This window comes from Microcaecilia unicolor, chromosome 1 (assembly GCF_901765095.1).
Source record: "Microcaecilia unicolor chromosome 1, aMicUni1.1, whole genome shotgun sequence".
NCBI classification, from domain to species: Eukaryota; Metazoa; Chordata; class Amphibia; order Gymnophiona; family Siphonopidae; genus Microcaecilia; species Microcaecilia unicolor.
In genome coordinates, this window is record NC_044031.1 from 733,858,323 (window position 1) to 733,880,933 (window position 22,611).

Here is a 22,611-nt window from a genome sequence, read left to right on the forward strand (position 1 = left end):
ATTAAAACAGGTCTAGCTCAAAATGTCGTAGTTTTAGTCTTGGATGTTTTCATTTTGTTCCATCATGGCTTCAAAATGGGTGTTCCAGGTCTTAGGAACACCCAAATCCCACCCTTAAAATGCCCCTGGCACGCCCCCTGGAGAACTGGATGCACTACAGATGAACTGCAGAGAAAAATGTCTGGAAAATTGGTTTCAAAAATACTGATGTGGACATGTTGATGAGAAAAATGTCCAAATGCTGTGTTAGGCCACTTTTTAGGCATTCTTCTCTTTCAAAAATTAGCCCCATAGTAACCTATGTAACTTTGTAAGTCTATGTGCTTTGAAAATTAGCCTCATGATGTCATATCCTCCAGGGTCCACAAAACACAATCCCACAGAGGCAAATGATATATTCAAAATTATCCAACTTAAATATACATTTTTTATATTGTGTTCATATTTTCTGGCAAGACAACCACAGACCCGAAGGTCTTCTGAAATGTCCGCATTGCAAACAGTAAACCACAAAGTCCGAGACACAAGATGTCTTTGATCTCAGCTTATACTCTCGTCCTGACTGTGGTTCTTTAAACTTTGTTGTTTCAAGCATTATCCCACATATACGACAAGACCCACATTTAGTATGCCCTGTCTCTCTCTTTCTACCTGCCAGTCCAGGGGTTTCAGGCTCGCAGGGGCCAGTATTTCTTTTAAGTTCCTTCCCCTGCTGTATGCCATCCTTACTCTCACATCCTTAAAAACAGGTAATGTCTGTACTATGTGCCAATGTTTGTTGATTATTGATGCAACTTTTGCTGCCATTGTGTTATACTTCCAGACACATGTTGCAGTTTTCATCTTTGTCGTGTCTTCCCCGCTTCTCTGTATTAACAGATATTCACGATGGTTAAATCTAGCCCTTTTGTATGCATTTCGAACTATGTGTGTCGGGTATCCCCTCTCACATAATCTCTTACTCAATTCTCTGGTTTTCCATTTAAAATCATCTTCCTCTGAACAAATTCTTCTATACCTTAAAAATTGGGATAACGGCAGGCTGACTTTCAAGTTCTTTGGATGGCAACTTGAATACTCTAAAAAGGTGTTCCCATCTGTACTTTTCCTAAAAACAGTAGTTGCTAATCTTCTACCCTTTTTATTGATCTGTACATCCAGATAGGAAATACTTGTTTGACTAGCCTCCAAAGTGAATCTCAATGTTGGATGCCCCCGATTCAGTTCTAAATCCAAACGCCTCCAGTTCTTCCTTTTCTCCATCCCATATACAAAAGATGTCATCTATGAATCTCACCCATAATTTTATCTTTTGAAAATGGGTGGAACGATATATTGTTTCTTCCTCAAAATGTGCAACAAACAAATTGGCAATTGAGGGGGCCACTCCCGACAATTGCTTAAATAGTTTCCCTTCAAATTGGAAAACATTATTCTTCATTGCTAGAGAAGCTAGGGTGACTATAAAATCTGTGGGAACACTTTGATTCTCCCTCTTATCCAGTTCATTCGTTATCACTTGTAATGCCTCCTCTTGCGGAATAACCGTGTATAGGCTCACTATGTCCATGGTGACCAACCACCAACTCTCTTGTGCTTCCTCAAAACTTTTCAGGTGGTTCAAAAAATCAGTATTATCTTTAATATATGATCTCTTATGTTTCACCATGGGCCGTAAAAAAGTGTCTACGTAAATGGATAGTGGTTCCAATAAAGACCCTCTACTCGACACTATCGGTCTCCCTGGTGGATCAATTAGCCTTTTGTGCACTTTTGGGAGGGTATAGAACATAGGGATCCGTGGATGATTTCTATTCAAAAATGCAAATTCTTTCTGTGTTAAGTAACTAGATGCAAAACCTTTCCCTGTGATCGAGAAAATCTTCTCCCTTAACATCTCTGTCGGGTCCAGATCTAATTCTATATACTCAAGTGGGTTCCTGAGTTGTCTCCATACCTCCTTTTCATAATTCTCTCTATCTTGTAGTACTACCGAACCCCCTTTATCGGCTCTTCTAATCACTACTCGGGGATCTTTTCTCAAACTGTCTATTGTCTGTCTTTCAACTCGGGTACAGTTGACATATCTCCCTCTGTTACTTTGTTCTATCTTTATTAAATCTTTCTGCACTGTCGAAAAATCTGCAATGCTAGTTCTAGAGGAGTCGGGGGGCACCACTTTGATTTAATCTTAACCCTAGAGGTATCCACCCACGCTTCTGTCTCCTCCCCGAAAAATGACCTGATGTGTAATTTACGCATAAATTTCTCCAAATCCACTCTGTTTTGAAATATATCTATTGCTTCTGTTGGTACAAAAGTCAATCCTCTTGTTAACACTGCCTGTTCAATTGGTGTGAGTTGATGATGTGATAAATTAATCACCACCGATTCACTCACTGTTGTGATCGTGTTTGCGGTCGATCTCTCCTGTCTTGACTGTACCCTCGCTCTCCTCGACCACCCCGTCTCTGTTGTCTTCTTCTCCCTCTCATCCTGCCTCTGTATCCTCGGCCTGATTCTAAAAAAGAGGAAGGAGAACTTCTTCCACAGCTAGTGTCGCTGGAGTCCGTTCTTTCTGCAAACGCTGGACATTGTTCCCCTTGATCCTTATTTAAACAAGCATAAATAGATTTCCCCTCATGATCTTTCTCATCTCTATGGAATTTTTTTATTTTCATCCGCTGTAATTCTAGTCTTAGTAATTCCATTTTTCGTTTCAATTCTTTAATCCTCTCACTTATATTTTTGGTATATCCTCCAGGGTATCATATTGTCAACAAATGAAACATTATCATAGCTATCCTCAATAGAATTTTTATCATAACTGTCCACTCAATTTTTAAATTCATGCCTTCTGGTGCTTCTGTGCCCAGTATATAAATCCATTGTTGCTCTCTACATAATAAAAATGTTTTTGACAATCACAACCTCGCTGGTCTTGAGAAATGTGATCAATTATACATTTGAAATATTAGTTAGTATGATCCTCTTGACTACAATTGCACAAACAGGGTTTCCATTTTGTTATGTTTCAGGCAGCTCTGATGCTCCATCATTCTTATCTTGAATGGATGTGTCGTCTGCCCAACAATTTCAGACAGGGACAGATGACAACATAAATTACAAACTCAATATTGCAAGTCATGGCATGTCGCAATCAGAAATTATATTGATTTTTAGGATTAACAAACAAAGTATCCAATTCCAAGGTGTTCTCTCAAACTATGCAGTCACTATATTTATGGTGTCCACCTCTTCCCTGAGGAAGAACATCAATTCGAAAATTATCAGATGGACACAACAAATCCTTCAAATTGTTCCCCTGACTATATGCAATGTGCAAATATTTGTGCTCAAAAACTTGATGAAGGGAAAGCATATGCCAATGTTTTCTTAAAATTTTAACCAAACACTCAATCCCAAGAGAATACCACAACACACAAATTGGGTTCCACTCAGTTATACCTTCATTGATCTTTTCAAAATGTAGATCTCTATTGCAAAATGTTGCTCTCCTATAAGCATTCTTCACAACATTAAATGGATAACCTCTATCCAACAGTATCTGTTACAAATTTTCTCCCTGTATTTTATATTTATCCAACTCTGAGCAAATTCGGCCACATCTAAGAAAATCTGAGAACGCAGAAGGCTGTTTTTCAAAGTAGGTGGATGGCAACTAGAGTACTCTAAAAAGTATTATGAGCACTCTTTTTCCTAAAGACCATGGTGGAAAAAGGTAGTCCCATCTTTTTTTAATCAGTACATCTAGAAAAGAAATTCTTGTGAATGATACTGTAAAATGTATATTTGCATGACAACCATTGAATCATACGTAAAAATAAGACAGTTCATCTATGGATTTCACCCACATCTTCACATGCTGATTAAACAGATTGTTGGCTAATCAATGTTTTCAAAGGATAACAAAAAAAGATTAGAAACTGAGGGTGCCATACTGGCACCCATGGCCACCCCTAATATCAATTTAAAAATTGAATTACAAATTTTCTTTTGAGGACAGTCTTGATAAAGTTTAATTTGTTGACAATATGGCATTCTAGAGCAGGGGTTCTCAACCCAGTCCTCAGGACACACCAAGCCAGTTTGGTTTTCAAGATATCCACAATGAATATGCATGAGATAAAATTTGCATGCACTGTCTTAATTGTATATTCATTATGGGTATCCTAAAAACTTGACTGGTTTGGTGTATCCTGAGGACTGGGTTGAGAACTCCTGCTCTAGAGGGCATGACATCATATGCATTAACTTACTTAAAGCATTTTTAAGTTCAGTGACCATCTTTGGGAGGGTTTGCGTTCTGAGTTTTTTGAACTGTGTGGAAATGTAAAGAGAGTATGCAAAGCTTTATTCTAGTAAGGTTTTGGAATTCTGAAACTAGTTTTTTGATTTATTTATAAATTTGGTGTTCCTTAATCCCTAAAACAGCGAATTGTGAAACACTGGCCATCGTCAGTGGGACCGGCTAAGTGCTGTTTTATTATTATAATATATTGAAGTTACAATTTCATTTTTCATATTCTTCACATGTTTTGAATATGATTAAACTGGAAGGTTTTTTTTAGCCTGTGATGTAAATCTCTTGTATGTCAATGTCTAAGGCTTTTTGATTCCATTTTTAAAAGTTGTTTTGCATATCTGTAACTATGGAGTATTGTATTTGGTTTGCCTTTAGAATTTGATTCCATTTCTCCATAGTAATTTGAGGATACTGTTCACATATTAAGGTCCTCCAGCCTATTTAGTTTTCCATAAGAGAGGGAACCACATCTGTCTCTATCAATGAAGATCTATGAAAATCATAGTCTCTTAGATTTGTAAGGGTCTTTTACACTAGACGTATTGGAGGCTACAGCAGGCTCTTTCACCAATCCAGGAGGCAGTGTGCCCCTATTCATGAAGAAAATAGAGGGACTTTAATCAGAGGAGAAGCAAACAAGTGTGCCCCTCTGGTGAAAAATGTAATCTACTACTCCTCTGTTCACTGGCCACTCATGTTGTTCTAGTGTCTAACTAGCTTATTCTCAAGGACATTGTACTTCCCTGCCAGATACGTGTCTCTGAGTCATCCCATGAGACCTGTGCCACATCCTGAAAATTTCTCAACACAAGAAGCACATTCCTGTGCTTCTCTGCTTGTTCAAATAATACATTAAGTATCAGTCTGAACTAGAACAATTTTGTTGACTAAGCAATCTCTGAAAGTCTTTGCAGCATTCCAGATTACAGAACTTTAGGAAGCCTATCTGATGAAGTTGCTCCTAAACGGATCATAAACCCTGAATACAGAGTCCATCTATATGAGCTCCCAAGCCTAGTTTGGATGCATCCATTATCAGAACAATTTTGGGAAGAGGAATTTAGAAGAGAAGTCCTTTTGCCAGATTTGATGGATTCAGCCACCAGAAAAGAGAGTTCCTGAAAAACTGAATGAATATGTCCTTTAGCTTTGAGTGGATTGAGTCCACTTTGAGTGAAGATCCATGTGGCCACATTCTTGACATGTGCCAAGTCAACCTCCACTTACTCTTTTCTATTTTTTCTACTATGGACACTATAATTGTGGAAGAAAAAGCTTTTGCTTGAGTTGTGTCTAGCAAAGCTCATATGAATTCCAATTGATATGACAGGCTTAATTTGGATTTGGGATTATTCATGACAACTCTAGTGACTCAAACACCCAGATAGTGCTACTCATTGATTCTATAACATCCTTCTGAGAAGCGCTTCTGAACCAGCCAGTTTTTTAGATAGGGAAACACATACACTCTCTATGCTGCTACCAAGGGGTAGACATGATTGGGGCAAGTCAAAGTGGGTGTCTCCATTTAGGCACCTTGATACTGCATGGTGATAGCCTATTCTATAATGGCATGTGGGCATCTAGATTCCATTATAGAATACTAGCATAACTGAGCACTGGCACCTGCAGTTACACCAGTTGTAGACCTGGCATTACTGCAGACACTTGCACATGACATTACAGAATGGTGCTTAGATGTTTTGCTGCCACTTATGGACGTAAGTATCCACTCACCTATGAAAGTGCTGGTATTCTGTACATTTATACATGCAAGTGGTGTGCAAATATTATACAATTGCCCTTTTTGTGAATACATATGGTACTGACATTAGGAAGAAGTAAAGAACAGGTGACTGAAAATGGTATTCCTGTATTACAAATCTAAGATACTTCCTGTGACTTGGCTGTATCTCTCATAGTAGATGATGGCAGATAATGACCTGAACAGTCCATCCAGTCTGTCCAACAAGATAAACTCATAGTATAAGGTATGATGCGATAATACATATCTCTATATGGGTACAGGTTTCCTTTAGATCTAGGGAGAATAGCCAATCTTCTTTTTGGAGGAAGGGTATTAAGATGCCTAGGGAAACCATTTTGAACTTTTATTTTATTAGAAATTTGTTCAAGTGTCTTAGGTCTAGGATAGGATGGAGTCCCTTATGTTTTTGAATATCAAGAAATACCTGGGATAAAATCCTCACCCTCTTTCTCTAGTGGTACAAATTTGACCACCTTGGTCTCCAAGAAGCAGAAGAGTTCCTTTATAAGTATTTTCTTATGTAGAGAACTCAATCAAGATACTCCTAGACAGCAATCTGGAGGAATCTTGAATAATGTTGATCTGTATCCATTCATTATTATGATGGTAATGCGTGTGCTTGAGGTTACACTGGATTGATGGTTTCCATAAACCTTAGTCTTCTTTCAAAAACATGAATCTCCAGAAAGGTTACTGGAGTTTTGGCTATACCATCCTGGATCCAGTCAAGACCCCATCCTTGGTTTAAATTGGGTAGCGCTCTGTAGATTCTAAGTCCTTGGCTGTCTGGGACAAGAGCAAGGACTTGTTGATGATGTTGATAGGACTGAGGTGGCTGTGAATAATGTTTCCCGGGGTGATAAAAGCATGTCCATGGTGCTCCAATTGGGTCTCAGGTACCTCCTAGATGTGAAGGGTGGCATAGAAGTAGCTGAAAAGAGGATATGAATCACAACACAGCAGTCTGATATTATGTCCAAAAAGATTACCTCTTTTACAGGGCATGTGAGCAAGCCTTTCTTGACCATCATATCCAGTTGCCGAAGCCCTTGAGCCAATTCAAAAACATCAGTGTTTACCTGACCAGGTGTCTTCCATATTCCTTTGTTCACCAGTGACCTAAGAGAGTCTCAACGCTCTTGGGGAAAAGACTGATTGATCAATATTTAAATCCCTGTGGTTAGTATCTCTTTAAATACTGACTATGGTGTTTAAATATTTTTAAACATATTTAGTGCTGTGATCCATAGAAAAGGCAATGCCACCACCGCTATATGCATAGCTGGTAATATTCAGTTGCTATTTATATAACTATAAAGTTTAATTTAGGCCAGCCTTTTTGCTTTCCTTTATTAATCCATCAAGCTACAGTATATGGCTTGCAGATGAATAATTATGATTATTTATAGAATTAGGTAGAATATCCTTGCTCCACCCTGGCACTATGGATACTGCCAAGGCAGTCTGTAAGAAATTTTAGCAGCACCATATATTTACACTTCCATGCTCAATGCCACTTGAAGGGAACCTTCTCTTCTGAAGCACTATTTGGTCATCAGAGCAACTGACATTGATTTTCAGGCCCTATGGCCTTGCCCCCAGACAGGGCTACAGCAGGACAATTTTATAAAGCATTTTCAGTGTGTAAAACATGTTTTACACACAAAATTTGATTACTGTACAGGTAAATATGCAAATGAAAATACATATGCTGACAATTGCACACATTCTGTTGATGTAGTCTGTGTGTAACTATTCCTGGGGATAGTATTTGGTCGCGCTGGAGTGGCATTACAAGTACATACAAACAGTTGTGCCTGCTTTGGAGCAAATGTAAACTTGTGCAGGAGCATTTGTGTGTTATTGGGGACAAGCTATTTTATAAATGCACAAAGGCACTTATATTGCCTTTATGTAATAGGCACATTTTAAAACTTTTTTAACAGATACTTTCTTATAACATTACCCCTACAGCATTGAGAATCTACATTGGTGTTGATACAGTCAGTGCCTCTGTAATGAATCAATACGTGAACATCTTTAAAATTTCCCTCATTCTACAGATAATCTCCTCCATAAAAATTGCCATTATCAACTGTAATGGGACTGAAGAAGGTGAGGTGATTTCTTTTTGGGACACTTTGGGATGACTGGTAGCTAATAGTGTTGTTCAAAAGTACTAGGTCAAACTACTTAAGGAAAAGTAAAAATAAATGTATACTTTAATGCTTAAGTAAAAGTACCGTGAAGAACATATTAAAAACTTTACTTAAGTGAAAGTAAAAGACGTATTGCCTAATATAATATTTTTTGAGTATAAAGTAAAAGTACCACATCAGTACATAAGTATTGCCATACTGGGACAGACCGAAGGTCCATCAAGCCTAGCATCCTGTTTCCAACAGTAGCCAATCCAGGTTACAAGCACCTGACAAAATCCCAAAACAGCACATTTTGTGCTGCTTATCCTAGAAATAAGCAGTGGATTTTCCCCAAGTCCATCTTAATAATGGCTTATGGACTTTTCTTTTAGGAAGTTATCCAAACCTTTATTAAACCCCGCTAAGCTAACTGCTTTTACCGCATTTTCTGGCAACGGATTACAGAGTTTTACATGTTGAGTGAAAAAATATTTTCTCTGATTTGTTTTAAATTTACTACTTTGTATCTTCATTGCATGCCCCTTAGTCCTAGTATTGTTAGAAAGAGTAAACAAGCGATTCACGTCTACCTGCTCCACTCCACTCATTATTTTATAGACCTCTATCATATCTCCCCTCAGCTGTCTTTTCTCCAAGCTGAAAAGCCCTACAATGAATGCAACTATTGTTAACTTTTTTTTATCCCAACAACTTTATTGCTCTACAATTAAATCCACTTTGTTTTCAATAAAACTAAATTTTTGAAAATGACTACCACGCATGTGAGCGTGCTTGTGCGTCATTATTAAACCAGCACAGCTAAAAAGGTGTTTAACAACTGCACCAGCAGGAAATGGATTGTTCAGTCTGATAAAAAGTTCCTTTAAATCAGGATAGGTTGCAATATTACTGGCGTCTTTTGACAGGGTCTGCAGGTTTTGATCAAGGGAATCTTAGAAACACTTGACTTCTGTATAGCAAAGAGTACTTTGTTGTCTTTATTGTCATTATCTGAATGCTGTCTAATTCATCACATGCATCTTCATTATCATCGTCATGCTGTCTAATTACAAAGAAGGCTTTCATAAAGTTGGAATCATTGTCTGTTTTTTTAACAATTTTTTTTGTCTGAATATCCATGAGAACTGATACAAGAACTTCAGATGTGCGGGAACCCTTCAGTCTTAAGGCCAGACAAGCAGACATCCTCTCTAAAGACTCCAATGTAAAATTTTCCATGAGAAGACCAGCGGTCTGTTGTAATAGAGACATATGTCTATTCATCAAGATTGGTTACCAGCTTCTGCTTCATCTCTGCTTTGAAGTGACCAGTGCTTTTTTGTAGGAAAAAAGGTACCAGTACTCATTATGGGCGGGGTCACCACCTATGGCTCCACCCTTATGATAGCCATACCTACACCCCATATACCAGCCATGACGCATATAAACATGCATCACTGAAAATATTATACCAGTATAGGAGAAAAAAATAACTTGCAATTTTTTTCATTATAAATAATTTCTGTAAGCTGTTACAGCTCCAGTATACCCAGTGCAAAATAAGACAGCAGATGTAAATTCACAAATTGAACATATTCCAAACACTAAAATGAAAATAAAATGATTTTTTCTACCTTTGTTGTCTGGTGACTTTGTTTTTTTGACCATGTTGGTCCCAGTCTCTGATTCTGCTGCTTTCTATCTGTTCTCTTAACTCTGTTTCCAGGGCTTCCTTTCCATTTATTTCTTTAATTTCTTCTTCATTTCTTGCCCTACATCCATAAGTAAAAGCTTGGTCCTCCTCCGTGGAATTGACTGGAGGAAGTATAACGTGGATCCAACTTTTGCCTATTTTCTCCATCCATGTGCATCTTCTTCTTTTCCCTTTCCTCGCCCTCCATCCATGTCCAGCATTTCTCCTCCCCTCTATCCATGTCCAGCATTTGTCCTCTCCCTTCCCTCCCCTGTATTCATATCCAGCAATAATTCTCTTTCCTCTCTCCTCCATCCAGTCCCGCATTTTTCCTCTCTCCCCATCCATCCATCCATCCATCCCTCCATCCATCCATGTCCAGCAATTCTCCTCTCCTCTCTCCCTGCCCTCCCCTCCATCCTTCCATGTCCAGCAATTCTCCTCTCTCTTCTGCTCTCCTCTCCATCCGTTTCAAGTATTTCTCCTCTCTCCCCTGCCCTCCCCTTCCATCCATGTCCAGCACGTCTCCTCTCTCCCCTGCCCTCCCCTCCCATGTCCAGCAATTCTCCTCTGCCCCCTGTCCTCCCATACCATCCATGTCCAGTGACTCTCCTCTCTCCCCTGCCCTCCCCTCCTATCCATGTCTAGCAATTCTCTCTTCCCTGCACTCCCATCCATGTCAAGAATGTCTCCTCTCTCCCCTGCCCTCCCATCCATGTCCAGTGATTCTCTGCCCCTGTCCTCCCCTCTCATCCATGTCCAGTGATTCTCCTCTCCCCTGACCTCCTCTCCCATCCATGTCCAGAGATTCTCTCTTCCCTGCCCTCCCCTCTCATCCATGTCCAGCATGTCTCCTCTCTCCCCTGCTCTCCCTACTTATCCATGTCCAGGGATTCTCCTTTCCATGTCCTCCTCTGCCATCCATGTCCAGCAATTCTTCTCGTCACCCTGTCCTCCCCTTCTATTCATGTCCAGCGATTATCCCTCCCCTCGCCCATCCTCCATCTTCCTCTGCCTGCCTACTTGTTTGAGAGCCTGGGCCCCCAGCATCAGCTAGTGCAGCGATTAAGAGAGGTTGCCAGCATTGGGGCCTTCCCTCTGCGAGTCCCGCCTACTTTGTTTCAACTTCCTGTTTCCGCATAGGTGGGACTTGTAGAGGGAAGGCCCCAACGCTGGCAGCCTCTCTTAATCGCTGCACCGCGCAGCCGAGTTGAAAAAAAAAATTAGAATGGAAGAGGGAAGCAAGAGGAAGGGTGCAGCACTCGCTGGGAAAAAAAAGGTGACGGTACACCGTACCGGTGCGAACCGGCACAAAAAAAGCCCTGAAAGTGACCCAACTCATCATTGTTCTGTTTGGCTGGAGACAGTAGCCAGTTCAACAAACACAGGCATCTGTTCTTATAGGCTATATTCACTGAATAGTAAAATTTAAGATGAGATGATCTACTGTTTGCGTGACGAAGTTTGCAATAGCAAAATACTGTTCCCGGTTTTGCTGTTTCATTTGGTTTACAGTGAGGAATGGTCATTTACATCTCACCTCCACTTTTACTTTTTACTTTCAACTGCAAGCATCAGATGTAACTGAGAAAAAGTAGTCAAAATTGGTGAAATTATTACTTCAGTAAAAGTAGCAAATGTTATCCTATACTTCTTTACAAGTAAAAATGACAAAATGTTTACTTAAGTACATAACTAGTTACATTTACTTAGTTACTATACAACACTAGTAGCTGGTCACATTGGAGGTTGTTGAATTCTTGCAGGAATGCTTCATGGGTGCAGGGGAAGCGAAGATACTGTAGCAGGCATTTACATTCTCACAAGTGAGTAGACGATCTTGCATTGTCCAGGTCGTCATAATACCAAGCAAAAATCTTGCAAGAGCTTTCCGGAGTGCGATCAGCGTGCCAATGCACATGTGCAAAGTGCCTTCCCGCTCGCAGCTTGACCGCGCATCTCAGTTTAATCCAAAAGCGAAAAACAAAGTAAAAAAACTGAAGAAAGACAACTCCAAGGGGAGGTGGATGGGATTATGAGAATGTGAAGCCTGCTGTCCCAGAGAATACCTGCTACAGGTAAGTATCTTCGCTTTCTCTGAGGACAAGCAGGCTTACATTCTCACAAGTGGGAAATCTCTAACATTATGAGCCGTGACATACCCTGCCCCCCAAAGTCAGCAACTTGGGCATAAGCGAAGGAAATGCAATCTGCTAGCCAATTTCAAATGGTGCGTTTACAGTTGGCGACACCCCTCCTGTTGGGATCAAAAGAGACAAATAACTGGGCGGACTGTCTGAAGGGCTTCGTCCACTCCATGTAAAAGGCCAACGCTCTCTTGCAGTCCAAGGTGTGTAAGTTGCTTTTGCCAGGATGGGCGTGAGGATGGGGAAAGAATGTTGGCAGGACAATTGACTGGTTCAGATGAAACTCCGACACCACTTTGGGTAGGAACTTAGAGTGCGTGCGGAGGACTACTCTGCTGTGATGAAACTTAGTATAAGTTGCATCCACTACTAAGGCATGAAGCTCACTGACCCTACGAGCTGAAGTAACAGCCACCAAGAAAATGACCTTCCAGGTCAAGTACTTCAGATAGAAGGAATTCAGTGGCTCAAAAGGAGCTTTCATCAGCTGAGTGAGAACGATGCTGAGATCCCATGACACTGGCGGAGGTTTGACAGGGGGCTTTAACAAAGGCAAACTTCTCATGAAGCGAACAACTAAAGGCTCTCCAGTCTACATGCTGATGATAAGCACTAATTGCACTAAGATGAACCCTTATGGAGTTAGTCTTGAGACCAGAGTCTGATAAGTGCAGAAGGTATTCAAGCAGAGTCTGTGTAGGATAAGAAAGGGGATCTATGGCCTTGCTGTCACACCAGAAGGCAAACCTCCTCCATTTAAAAGAATAACACCTCTTAGTGGAATCTTTCTTGGAAGCCAGCAAGACTCGGGAGACACCCTCCGAAAGACCCAAGAAAGCGAATTCTAGGCTCTCAACATCCAGGCTATGAGAGCTAGAGACTGGAGGTTGGGATGTAGAAGCGACCCCTCATTCTGAGTGATGAGGGTTGGAAAACACTCCAATCTCCACGGTTCTTCGGAGGACAAAACTAGAAGAAGAGGGAACCAAATCTGATGTGGCCAGTAGGGCGAATTAGGATCATGGTCCCATGGTCTTGCTTGAGTTTCAACAAAGTTTTTCCTACTAGAGGTATGGGAGGATATGCATACAGAAGGCCTGTCCCCCAATGAAGAAGGAAAGCATCCGATGCTAGTCTGTTGGGGGCCTGAAGCCTGGAACAGAAATGAGGGACTTTGTGGTTGTTGAGTGGCAAAGAGATCCACTTAGGAGTGCCCCACGCTCACAAGATCTTGCGGGCCATGCCCATATTTAAAGACCACTCGTGAGGTTTCATTATCCTGTTCAGTCTGTCAGCCAGGCCGTTGTTTACACCCGCCAGATACGTGGCTTGGAGAAACATGTCGTGACAGCGTGCCCAAAGCCACATCTGGACGGCTTTCTGACACAGAGGGTGAGATCCGGTGCCCCCCTGCTTGTTGGTGTAATACATCACAACCTGATTGTCTGTTTCAATTAGAATAATTTGATGGGACAACCGATCTCTGAAAGCCTTTAGAGGGTTCCAGATCACTTAGAGCTCCAGGAGATTGATCTGGAGATTCATTTCCTCGAGGGACCAAGCTCCTTGAGTGTGAAGTCCATCTATATGAGCTCCCCACCCTAGGAGAGATGCATCCATCGTCAACACTTTTTGCGGCTGAGAAATTTAGAATAGTAGTCCCAAGGTCAGGTTGGTATGAATCGTCCACCACTGAAGAGAGCATACTAGCTCTGGGGACACTTGAATGACATCTTCCAGACTTCCCAAGGCTTGATGCCACTGAGAAGCCAGCAGATCTCATGCAAAGACGTACCATGGCTTACACTGTGTAAGCCATGTGGCCCAACAATCTCAACATCTGCCAAGCAGTGACCTGCTGCGATGTCCGAACCTTGAATGCAAGGGAGAGAAGGTTGTCTGCACGTGTCTCCGGGAGGTAGGCTCAGACAGTCCTTGTATTGAGCAGGGCTCCTATGAATTCTAATTGTTGAGCTGGTTGGAGATGGGACTTGGGGTAGTTTAAAAACGAACCCTAGTAGCCCCAGCAACTGAATAGTCATCCGCATGGACTCCCGAGCACCTTCCTCCGAGGTGCTCTTCACCAGCCAATCATTGAGATAAGGGAACACATGAACTCCCAGTCTGCGTAGTGACGCTGCAACTACCGCTAGACATTTTGTAAAAACTCTGGGAGCTGACACAAGGCCAAAAGGCAACACACAGTACTGAAAGTGATGTATTCCCAGCCAAAATCGAAGATATATCCTGTGGGCTGGAAGTATCGGGAAGTGAGTGTATGCATCCTTTAAGTCCAGCGAGCATAGCCAATCATTTTTCTGAATCATGGGAAGAAGGGTGTCCAGGTTATCCTAAACTTCTCTCGGACCAGGGATTTGTTCAGGGCCCTTAGGTCTAGGATGGGATGGATCCCCTCTGTCTTTTTTTGCACAAGGAAGTACTTGGAATAGAATCCCTGCCCTTCTTCCCCTGGTGGAAAGGGTTCAACCGCATGGGCATTTAGAAGGGTGGAGAGTTCCTCTGCAAGCACCTGCTTGTGCTGAGAGCTGAAAGAATGTGCTCTCAGTGGGCAATTTGGAGGTTTGGAAAGCAAATTCAGGGTGTATCCGAGCCGGACTATTTGAAAAACCCACCGGTCAGAGATTATGAGAGGCCACCTTTGGTGAAAAAACTTTAACCTCCCCCCGACCAGTAAGTCGTCCGGAATGGACACTTTGATAGCGGCTATGCTCTGCTGGAGCAAGTCAAAAGCTCGGCCCTTGCTTTTGCTGGGGAGCAGCTGGGTGCTTTGGCGCACGCTGTTGACGAGAACAAGCACACTGGGGCTGAACCTGAGCAGGGGTGTACCTACACCTAGAATAGGAACAGGTGGCACTCTGCGAATTACCAAAAAAACTGGATGAGGAGACAGCTGCAGAACACGTCCAGCGGGAGAGAGAATACATAGCCTCAGTGTGCTTCTTGATCTGGTCTCAGCAACCTCATCGACCTTCTCTCCAAAAAGATTACCAAAAGCTCTGAAAGCAAGGCCTGGATATGCTCATTGAGAGCTGCCATCGGTAAAGGCTGAGGGGCCGGCTGGAGCTAAGGCTGCCAAATCGCCTAGGGTGCAGGAGCAGGATCCTGGCTGCTAGGAGAAGTATGCAACGACATCTCTTGAATGGAGGGGGAGCCAACCTCCCGGCATTGACGTTTTTTGGGTGCCGAGTCTCTCAACGTCCCAGAGCTCCTGGCACCATACGTCGAAGGAGATCGGTGGTGGTGCTTCTTGGCCTTAGCCTGATGCACCTCACCCAAGCTCCTCGGTGCCGACGTCGAATCCTCCCGTCGCCTTGCGGTCAGGTACGACAATGGACGGTCAAGGAGGGCCTGCACAGCAGGAAGCCTCGAGTCAGGTGGAGACCCACTCAATGCCTCTCTGCTCCCAGTGTCTCAGGGTCTCGCAGCAGCCATCCCTACCTCAACTCCCAATGCCAGTGACTCCCTTGATGTCGAACCGGACCGAGCTCCAAAAAGTTTTTCGCATTGAGTTTCTAGGAAAGTCCGAGTCCTTTTCTTCATACGAAGACAAAGGACACAATGTTACGGCTATGGTCGGGCCTGAGGCACTGAATACTCCAAAAATGTGTATCAGTACCCGAGGTGGTCCAGTTGCACCGGGTACAATGTTTGAAGCCAATGGGAATCTTCAATGTCATGGAAGGGAAAATGGCTTTGGCAAAATCAAAAGTCATGATTGTGCCTGAAAAAATGAAAAAAAGGCACAAAAAAGAAGGGGCCCATCCGAGCAGGCCTAAAAGTGGCCCGCGCCGAAAAAGAAAAGAAACTTAAACACGGGCCAAAACTAAAGACTATAAGGGATTTAAAATAAAATAATGATACAACGGGAAATAAGAGAGAGGGAACAAAAAATACTGTCGAAAGGCACGACCGAAGCTCTTTCCTGGGCGTGTGAGGAGTGACGAAAAATACTGCCGCTTCTCACGCAGAGAAAAAATAACTGAGAGGCACAGTTGTGCTGCAGGCGGGAAGGCACTTTGCACATGTGCGTTGGAGCGCTGCTCACACTCCAGAAAGCTCTTGCAAGATTTCTGCTTGGTACTATGCCGACCCGGCAATGCGGGATCATCTACCCAATCGTGAGAATGTAAGCCTGCTTGTCCTCGGAGAATATCCATTTACCTCTTATCTTAGCATTGTGCTACAACAAAGATTGATACCAATGTCATTTTTTAGCTCAACATCAATGTCCTTTGATGCTGGGAATACTACACTGGAATTCTTTGATGTATACGGGTGGGAACTCAATAATAATTAGTTCTGATGGCTTCTTTTGGTACTTGGCTTCAGTGTACTCTCAGTGTCAATGTACTTCCAGCATGCAGTCCAGAATTTCTAGGTTGGACTTAAGGAACCCAAAGAACTTTTCCATACACTCTTGGCATCCATGAAATTCCTTCAATGTCATCTTCTAATAACACATGAGACATCGGTTTCTGGACATCTCTGTCAGACAATTTTGTAGCACCAATTACAATGCTTGAAGATGCAGGAAGCTGCCTTTCTCTGGGACATCAATCAAAAAAATAGATCTAATGAAATCAAATGACTTGATGATGAAAAAGTGTACATTTGATGCAATACTGATATCAATACAAGATACGGCCACACAAAATGGTAAGAAAACTTTTAAATGACTGAGTAAAGAAGGAAAACCAAAGAGGTGGCAACCTGCAACGACAGGAAACAATTCACAATCAGAACAGCATATTTGAGGAACGTATGGGAAGTTGCAAAATACATATTAGGTACTTATGAAAGCTCTAAACTCTTTGTTTATATGCTCCTTCCTGGGCTATGCTGGAAGACATCATACACCTGTGGGGACGAAATAACGTTAGTTGGAGATGCTGGGACTTTGTTTTTTAACAACACATATACTTTTATTTGCTGAGAGGGGAGAGTGAACTCCACCCCTAGCACTAAGATACATATGTAGTTTTGGATAATCAAAGCCATGGGTGTATTTTTGATGGGAAAATTAGGCACAGAAAAAGTGGGCACATTTTTTTTCCAGGAGCCAATAATCAAAGTGAAAGCCTGCAGAGACTTCTGTTTTGAGTATTGGTGGTGACAACCCTCTGTGTAAAAGTACCCTCAGAGTTTGCACCACTGTGGGCAGTTTTGATAAAAGTATTGTAAGAATCTTTGAAAAACACTCTTTGCATATGCTTTTGTGGAATTTTTCTACTTCTTCATATTAAAAGAAATCTACATCCTTGGGCAAAGGATATGGTATTTCAAAACTCTGCAAACAGCAGCATCTGAAAACGTTTTCAGGAGTGTTGTAACAAAAATATGGATATATAAAAATTCTACCCTACAAATTGCTACATAAGCAACAAGAGGCCGATGCAGAAAGGCTTGTGGAAGGCGTGCGGATGGATGTCGGAGCGCCTGAGTCATAGGTATTCTAATTTTATACATGGAAAACTTGTGGCTCATGGTGGGGGAGCGTGCCAGACGCATGCAAAGAAAGTTTTCATAGTAAGTGCAGATTTTTGTGTGCATGTCCAAAAGAAAACAGAAGTGTCAGCACACATTGGCACCTGTTCTTTTGCACCTAAATATGAGACTCACAAAAATGTGTGTGCAAGCTATTTTTGCAAGGCTTATATTCAGGCAGAAAATAACAGGTGCTGATGTATGATTTCACTTTAGGCTACAGAATGACACAGGGACGGGGACCTGCGGTAACTGCGGGAATGGGGACGGAAACAGAGCCTGTGAGGACGGTGTGGGAACGGGGACAGATCCCAAGGGAACGGGGCGGAGGACAGAGCCCGTGAGGATGGGGACAAACTTTGTACCCATGTCATTTTCTACTTTGAAGCCTGTTAATGAACTGGACTGTTTTTATGTTTGATTGATGCAGACGATGATATTTTTATTTTTTGGGAAAAACAAGCAAACATGCTGGCCACAGCTAGCAAAATTTGCATGGGAGATCCTGTACATCCTGCTACCAGCACATCTTCTGAGAAGACATCTTCTATTGCAGGAAGGACTATGGAAGACAGGAGAGATAGATTGAATCCTGAGATTGCTGATGACTTCTTATTCATCCACAGATTAAAAAATCATAAGAGTGATTCATAGGGAATATTCCTCCCCTCTAGGGCATACAGAATGGGTTGTATTCTGTACATCTGGACATTTTAACAGGGTGGATTACGATTCCTTGGGGTAGTAAAAGTCAGCTACTGTTGGGGTTAGAAGGGTAGAGGGTGGTGGGGAGGAGGGTTATTATAGCTGCTCGTTGTTATTATTGTTTTCTATTTGTAATTTATACACAATAGTTGCACAGCATATTGTTCCTTTTTATACTTTAATAAAAAGATTTAAATATAAAATCATAAGTATTTGAGGTTTATGAAGATGAGGATAGAGCCCATGGGGATGGGGAGGAGACAGGGACAGAACCTGCAAGGATGGGGTGGGGATGGAGACAGGGCCTGCGGGGATGGGTTAGGGACGGATACAAAACCCACAGGGACGGGGCAGGGATGGGAACATTGTGTCATTCTCTACTTTCGGTTTTCTTCAGACACACGCACATGATTGTAACCTCCTGTCTGCCTTTGAACCTTGCATGTACTTCCTTCAAGTTGCAAAAGGAAACCAAACCCTGAAATCCTCTCTGTGAACCATTGTACGCAGTCTTGGACCTGGCGAAAAAATTGTCATGGTAACTGCATGTCAAACGCCCCTGTTTACCTCTCTGTATTGCTGCAGAATATTTTATGGCCTCATTTAGAATTCATTTTGATGAAATGTGTGGCCATGTATTGTGTGGGATAAAATTCAAGCTCAATCCCTCCCTGCATTGCTTGGCACGTACAACCTGCATTCAGCCCTTGGTAGCTACGCATTTAGGCCTGCGGTAGCTTTCTGCATCAGCCCCTTAGTTATGAAAATCAAGGAAGTGTCCTTCCCCTTTCTTGCTGGTACCCTTATGTGCAAGCAAGCAGATCTGCAAGGTTTTTGCACTTTTTTGCTCAAAATTTAAATACAAACCTTAGACTATTGTGCCCTTTTAGCAAAGAGAGCAGAAATACAACAAGTAGAGAGTCACAGAGGAAAGGGGAGCTAAGTCAATCAAGGGGACCCTTAAAAAGACAAACATTTAAAAATAATGGCAGATGAAGGAGATGAACTACGAATAGGAGAACACTAGCATCCCTCTCCAGGCTTCTAATTGATTTACTGTATTTTTTTTTTTAGAGATTTCTATTTCCTTTCAACAGCTTGTTCATAGGAGGGTTTCAATATAAGTCCATCAGTCTGACATTTCCTATTGCATGTGCAGTTTTACTGCAACAGGCAGTAGAAATTTTCATAAGTACATAAGTAATGCCACACTGAGAAAAGACCAAAGGTCCATCGAGCCCAGCATCCTGTCCACGACAGCGGCCAATCCAGGCCAAGGGCACCTGGCGAGCTTCCTAAACGTACAAGCATTCTATACATGTTATTCCTGGAATTGTGGATTTTTTCCAAGTCCATTTCGGGAGCAATTTTCAAACAGCCCATGTAGCTCCAAATTAGTGAGTGGTTTTAATGCATGTTCTGTACACAGTTATAAACAAATAAACCATCTGTACTTGTTTCTCTTTGAAATTAGCAAGTGCAAAGTGTACAAGCTCCACTTTGCACCTCCAATTTGTATGGGGGGGGGGGGGGGGAAGGAATATAGCGTGCATAGATTTGAAAACCAAATATACACACACTTGTTTTCCTCTATGATTTCAACACACCCAAACAGTTTTGTTTAATGTGCATATTTTAGTCACATTTAAGGACAGCAAATTAAAGAGCCATTTCATCTAGGCAAATCACTATTTCCCTAAATAAATGGATCTGAATATTGCCCTCACCATGACTTATGTTGTACAAAAGAACATAAATATCTAGTTTTTTAAAGAAAGTGGTCCTAAAAAGTTAGTAGAAACTTTGAAATTCCAAAGAATTGCTAGTAAAATTGCAAATAAATTACAAGTATTCTGGAACCTCTTTGCTTCATGACTAGAATTAGAGGTCAACCAAAACTGCTGAAACTGAAAACTAAAGCATGGTTGTGTGAATGTGAATCAATGAGGCCCATGGGAATTGTCAGAGGTTGCAGTCGGCCCTCTGCTAAACTCAAAGATTAATACCCTCCAGTCCTAGGAACTGCAAGCACGGACTGACAACTGGGGGAGCCATTTTAACAAGGACTTCTCAGCAAGTCTTGCGTGTTTAGGCTCCCAAGTTAAGGGGATCTTTTACTAAGCAATGGTAACATTTTTAGTTCACGCTAAATGCTAGACACGCTCATAGGAATATATGGACATCTCTAGCGTTTAGTGCACACTTAATTTTAGCGTGCGCCAAAAATGCTAGCGCAGCTTAGTAAAAGACCCCTTAAAAATCCTCTGAGGCAGGAACTTTGTGAGAATGTGTAAAAAATATATACTATGATTACCAGCTTTTTATGCTTACCCAAACTATGCACAAGTAACAAGAGAAAGTAGCATTGAGATGTTTCCCGTTTTGTATTTAATTATATAACTGATTAAGGACAAGTAATATTGATTTTTACTAAATTAGGGTAAAGGAGTCTAGACAGCGAATGATACATACCTGTAGCAGGTGTTCTCCGAGGACAGCAGGCTGATTGTTCTCACGACTGGGTTGACGTCCACAGCAGCCCCTCAAACCGGAGTAAAAATCTCGCGGGAGGTCCCACACGCAGGGCACGCCCACCGCGCATGCACGGCCGTCTTCCCGCCCGTGCGCGACCGTTCCCGTTCAGTTGATTGACAAGCAAAGAAATGAGGAAAAAACGCAACTCCAAAGGGGAGGAGGGAGGGTAGGTGAGAACAATCAGCCTGCTGTCCTCGGAGAACACCTGCTACAGGTATGTATCATTCACTTTCTCCGAGGACAAGCAGGCTGCTTGTTTTCACAACTGGAATATCCCTAGCTCTCAGGCTCACTCAAAACAAGAAACCAGGTCAATTGAACCTTGAAACGGCGAGGGCATAACAGAAATTGACCTATGAAGAACAACTAACTGAGAGTGCAGCATGAACAGAATAAAATCGGGTCTTGGAGGGTGGAGTTGGATTCAAACCCCAAACAGATTCTGCAGCACCGACTGCCCGAACCGACTGTCGCGTCGGGTATCCTGCTGGAGGCAGTAATGTGATGTGAATGTGTGGACAGATGACCACATCGCAGCTTTGCAAATCTCTTCAATAGTGGCTGACTTCAAGTGGGCCACTGACGCTGCCATGGCTCTAACACTATGAGCCGTGACATGACCCTCAAGAGCCAGCCCAGCCTGGGCGTAAGTGAAGGAAATGCAATCTGCTAGCCAATTGGAGATGGTGCATTTCCCGACAGCGACCCCCTTCCTATTGGGGTCGAAAGAAACAAACAATTGGGCGGACTGTCTGTGGGGCTGTGTCCACTCCAGATAGAAGGCCAACCCTCGCTTGCAGTCCAATGTGTGCAACTGACGTTCAGCAGGGCGGGTATGCGGTCTGGGAAAGAATGTTGGCAAGACGATTGACTGGTTAAGATGGAACTCCGACACCACCTTTGGCAGGAACTTAGGGTGAGTGCGGAGGACTACTCTGTTATGATGAAATTTAGTATACGGAGCATGGGCTACCAGGGCTTGAAGCTCACTGACTCTACGAGCTGAAGTAACTGCCACCAAGAAAATGACCTTCCAGGTCAAGTACTTCAGATGGCATGAATTCAGTGGCTCAAAAGGAGGTTTCATCAGCTGGGTGAGGACGACGTTGAGATCCCATGACACTGCAGGAGGCTTGACAGGGGGCTTTAACAAAAGCAAGCCTCTCATGAATCGAATGACTAAAGGCTCTCCAGAGATGGCTTTACCCTCTACATGATAATGGTAAGCACTAATTGCACTAAGGTGATTCCTTACTGAGTTGGTCTTGAGACCAGACTCTGATAAGTGTAGAAGGTATTCAAGCAGGTTCTGTGCAGGACAAGAACAAGGTTCTAGGGCCTTGCTCTCACACCAAACGACAAACCTCCTCCACTTGAAAAAGTAACTCTTTTTAGTGGAATCCTTTCTAGAGGCAAGCAAGACACGGGAGACTCCCTGAGACAGACCCAAAAAAGCAAAATCTACGCCCTCAACATCCAGGCCGTGAGAGCCAGAAACTGAAGGTTGGGGTGCAGAAGCGCTCCGTCGTTCTGCGAAATGAGAGTCGGAAAACACTCCAATCTCCATGGTTCTTCGGAGGACAACTCCAGAAGAACAGGGAACCAGATCTGACGGGGCCAAAAGGGCGCGATCAGAATCATGGTGCCACAGTCTTGCTTGAGCTTCAGTAAGGTCTTCCCCACCAAAGGTATGGGAGGATAAGCGTACAGGAGGCCCGTTCCCCAATGGAGGAGAAAGGCATCCGACGCCAGTCTGCCGTGTGCCCGAAGTCTGAAACAGAACTGAGGCA

The 22,611-nt window shown here is 42.6% G+C and overlaps 1 protein-coding gene across 1 annotated transcript in view; it reads right to left on the reverse strand.

The window, feature by feature from the left end:
* Positions 1-22,611, reverse strand: part of TTLL6 (tubulin tyrosine ligase like 6) — a 285,854-nt gene that overhangs the window by 59,770 nt on the left and 203,473 nt on the right. Inside the window, exons 15-16 of the mRNA XM_030192275.1 lie at positions 16,259-16,277; positions 15,714-15,818 (exon numbers count right to left, since the gene is read on the reverse strand). Coding sequence (XP_030048135.1) covers positions 15,714-15,818; positions 16,259-16,277 — 124 coding nt within the window. The remainder of the gene's footprint in view (positions 1-15,713; positions 15,819-16,258; positions 16,278-22,611) is intronic.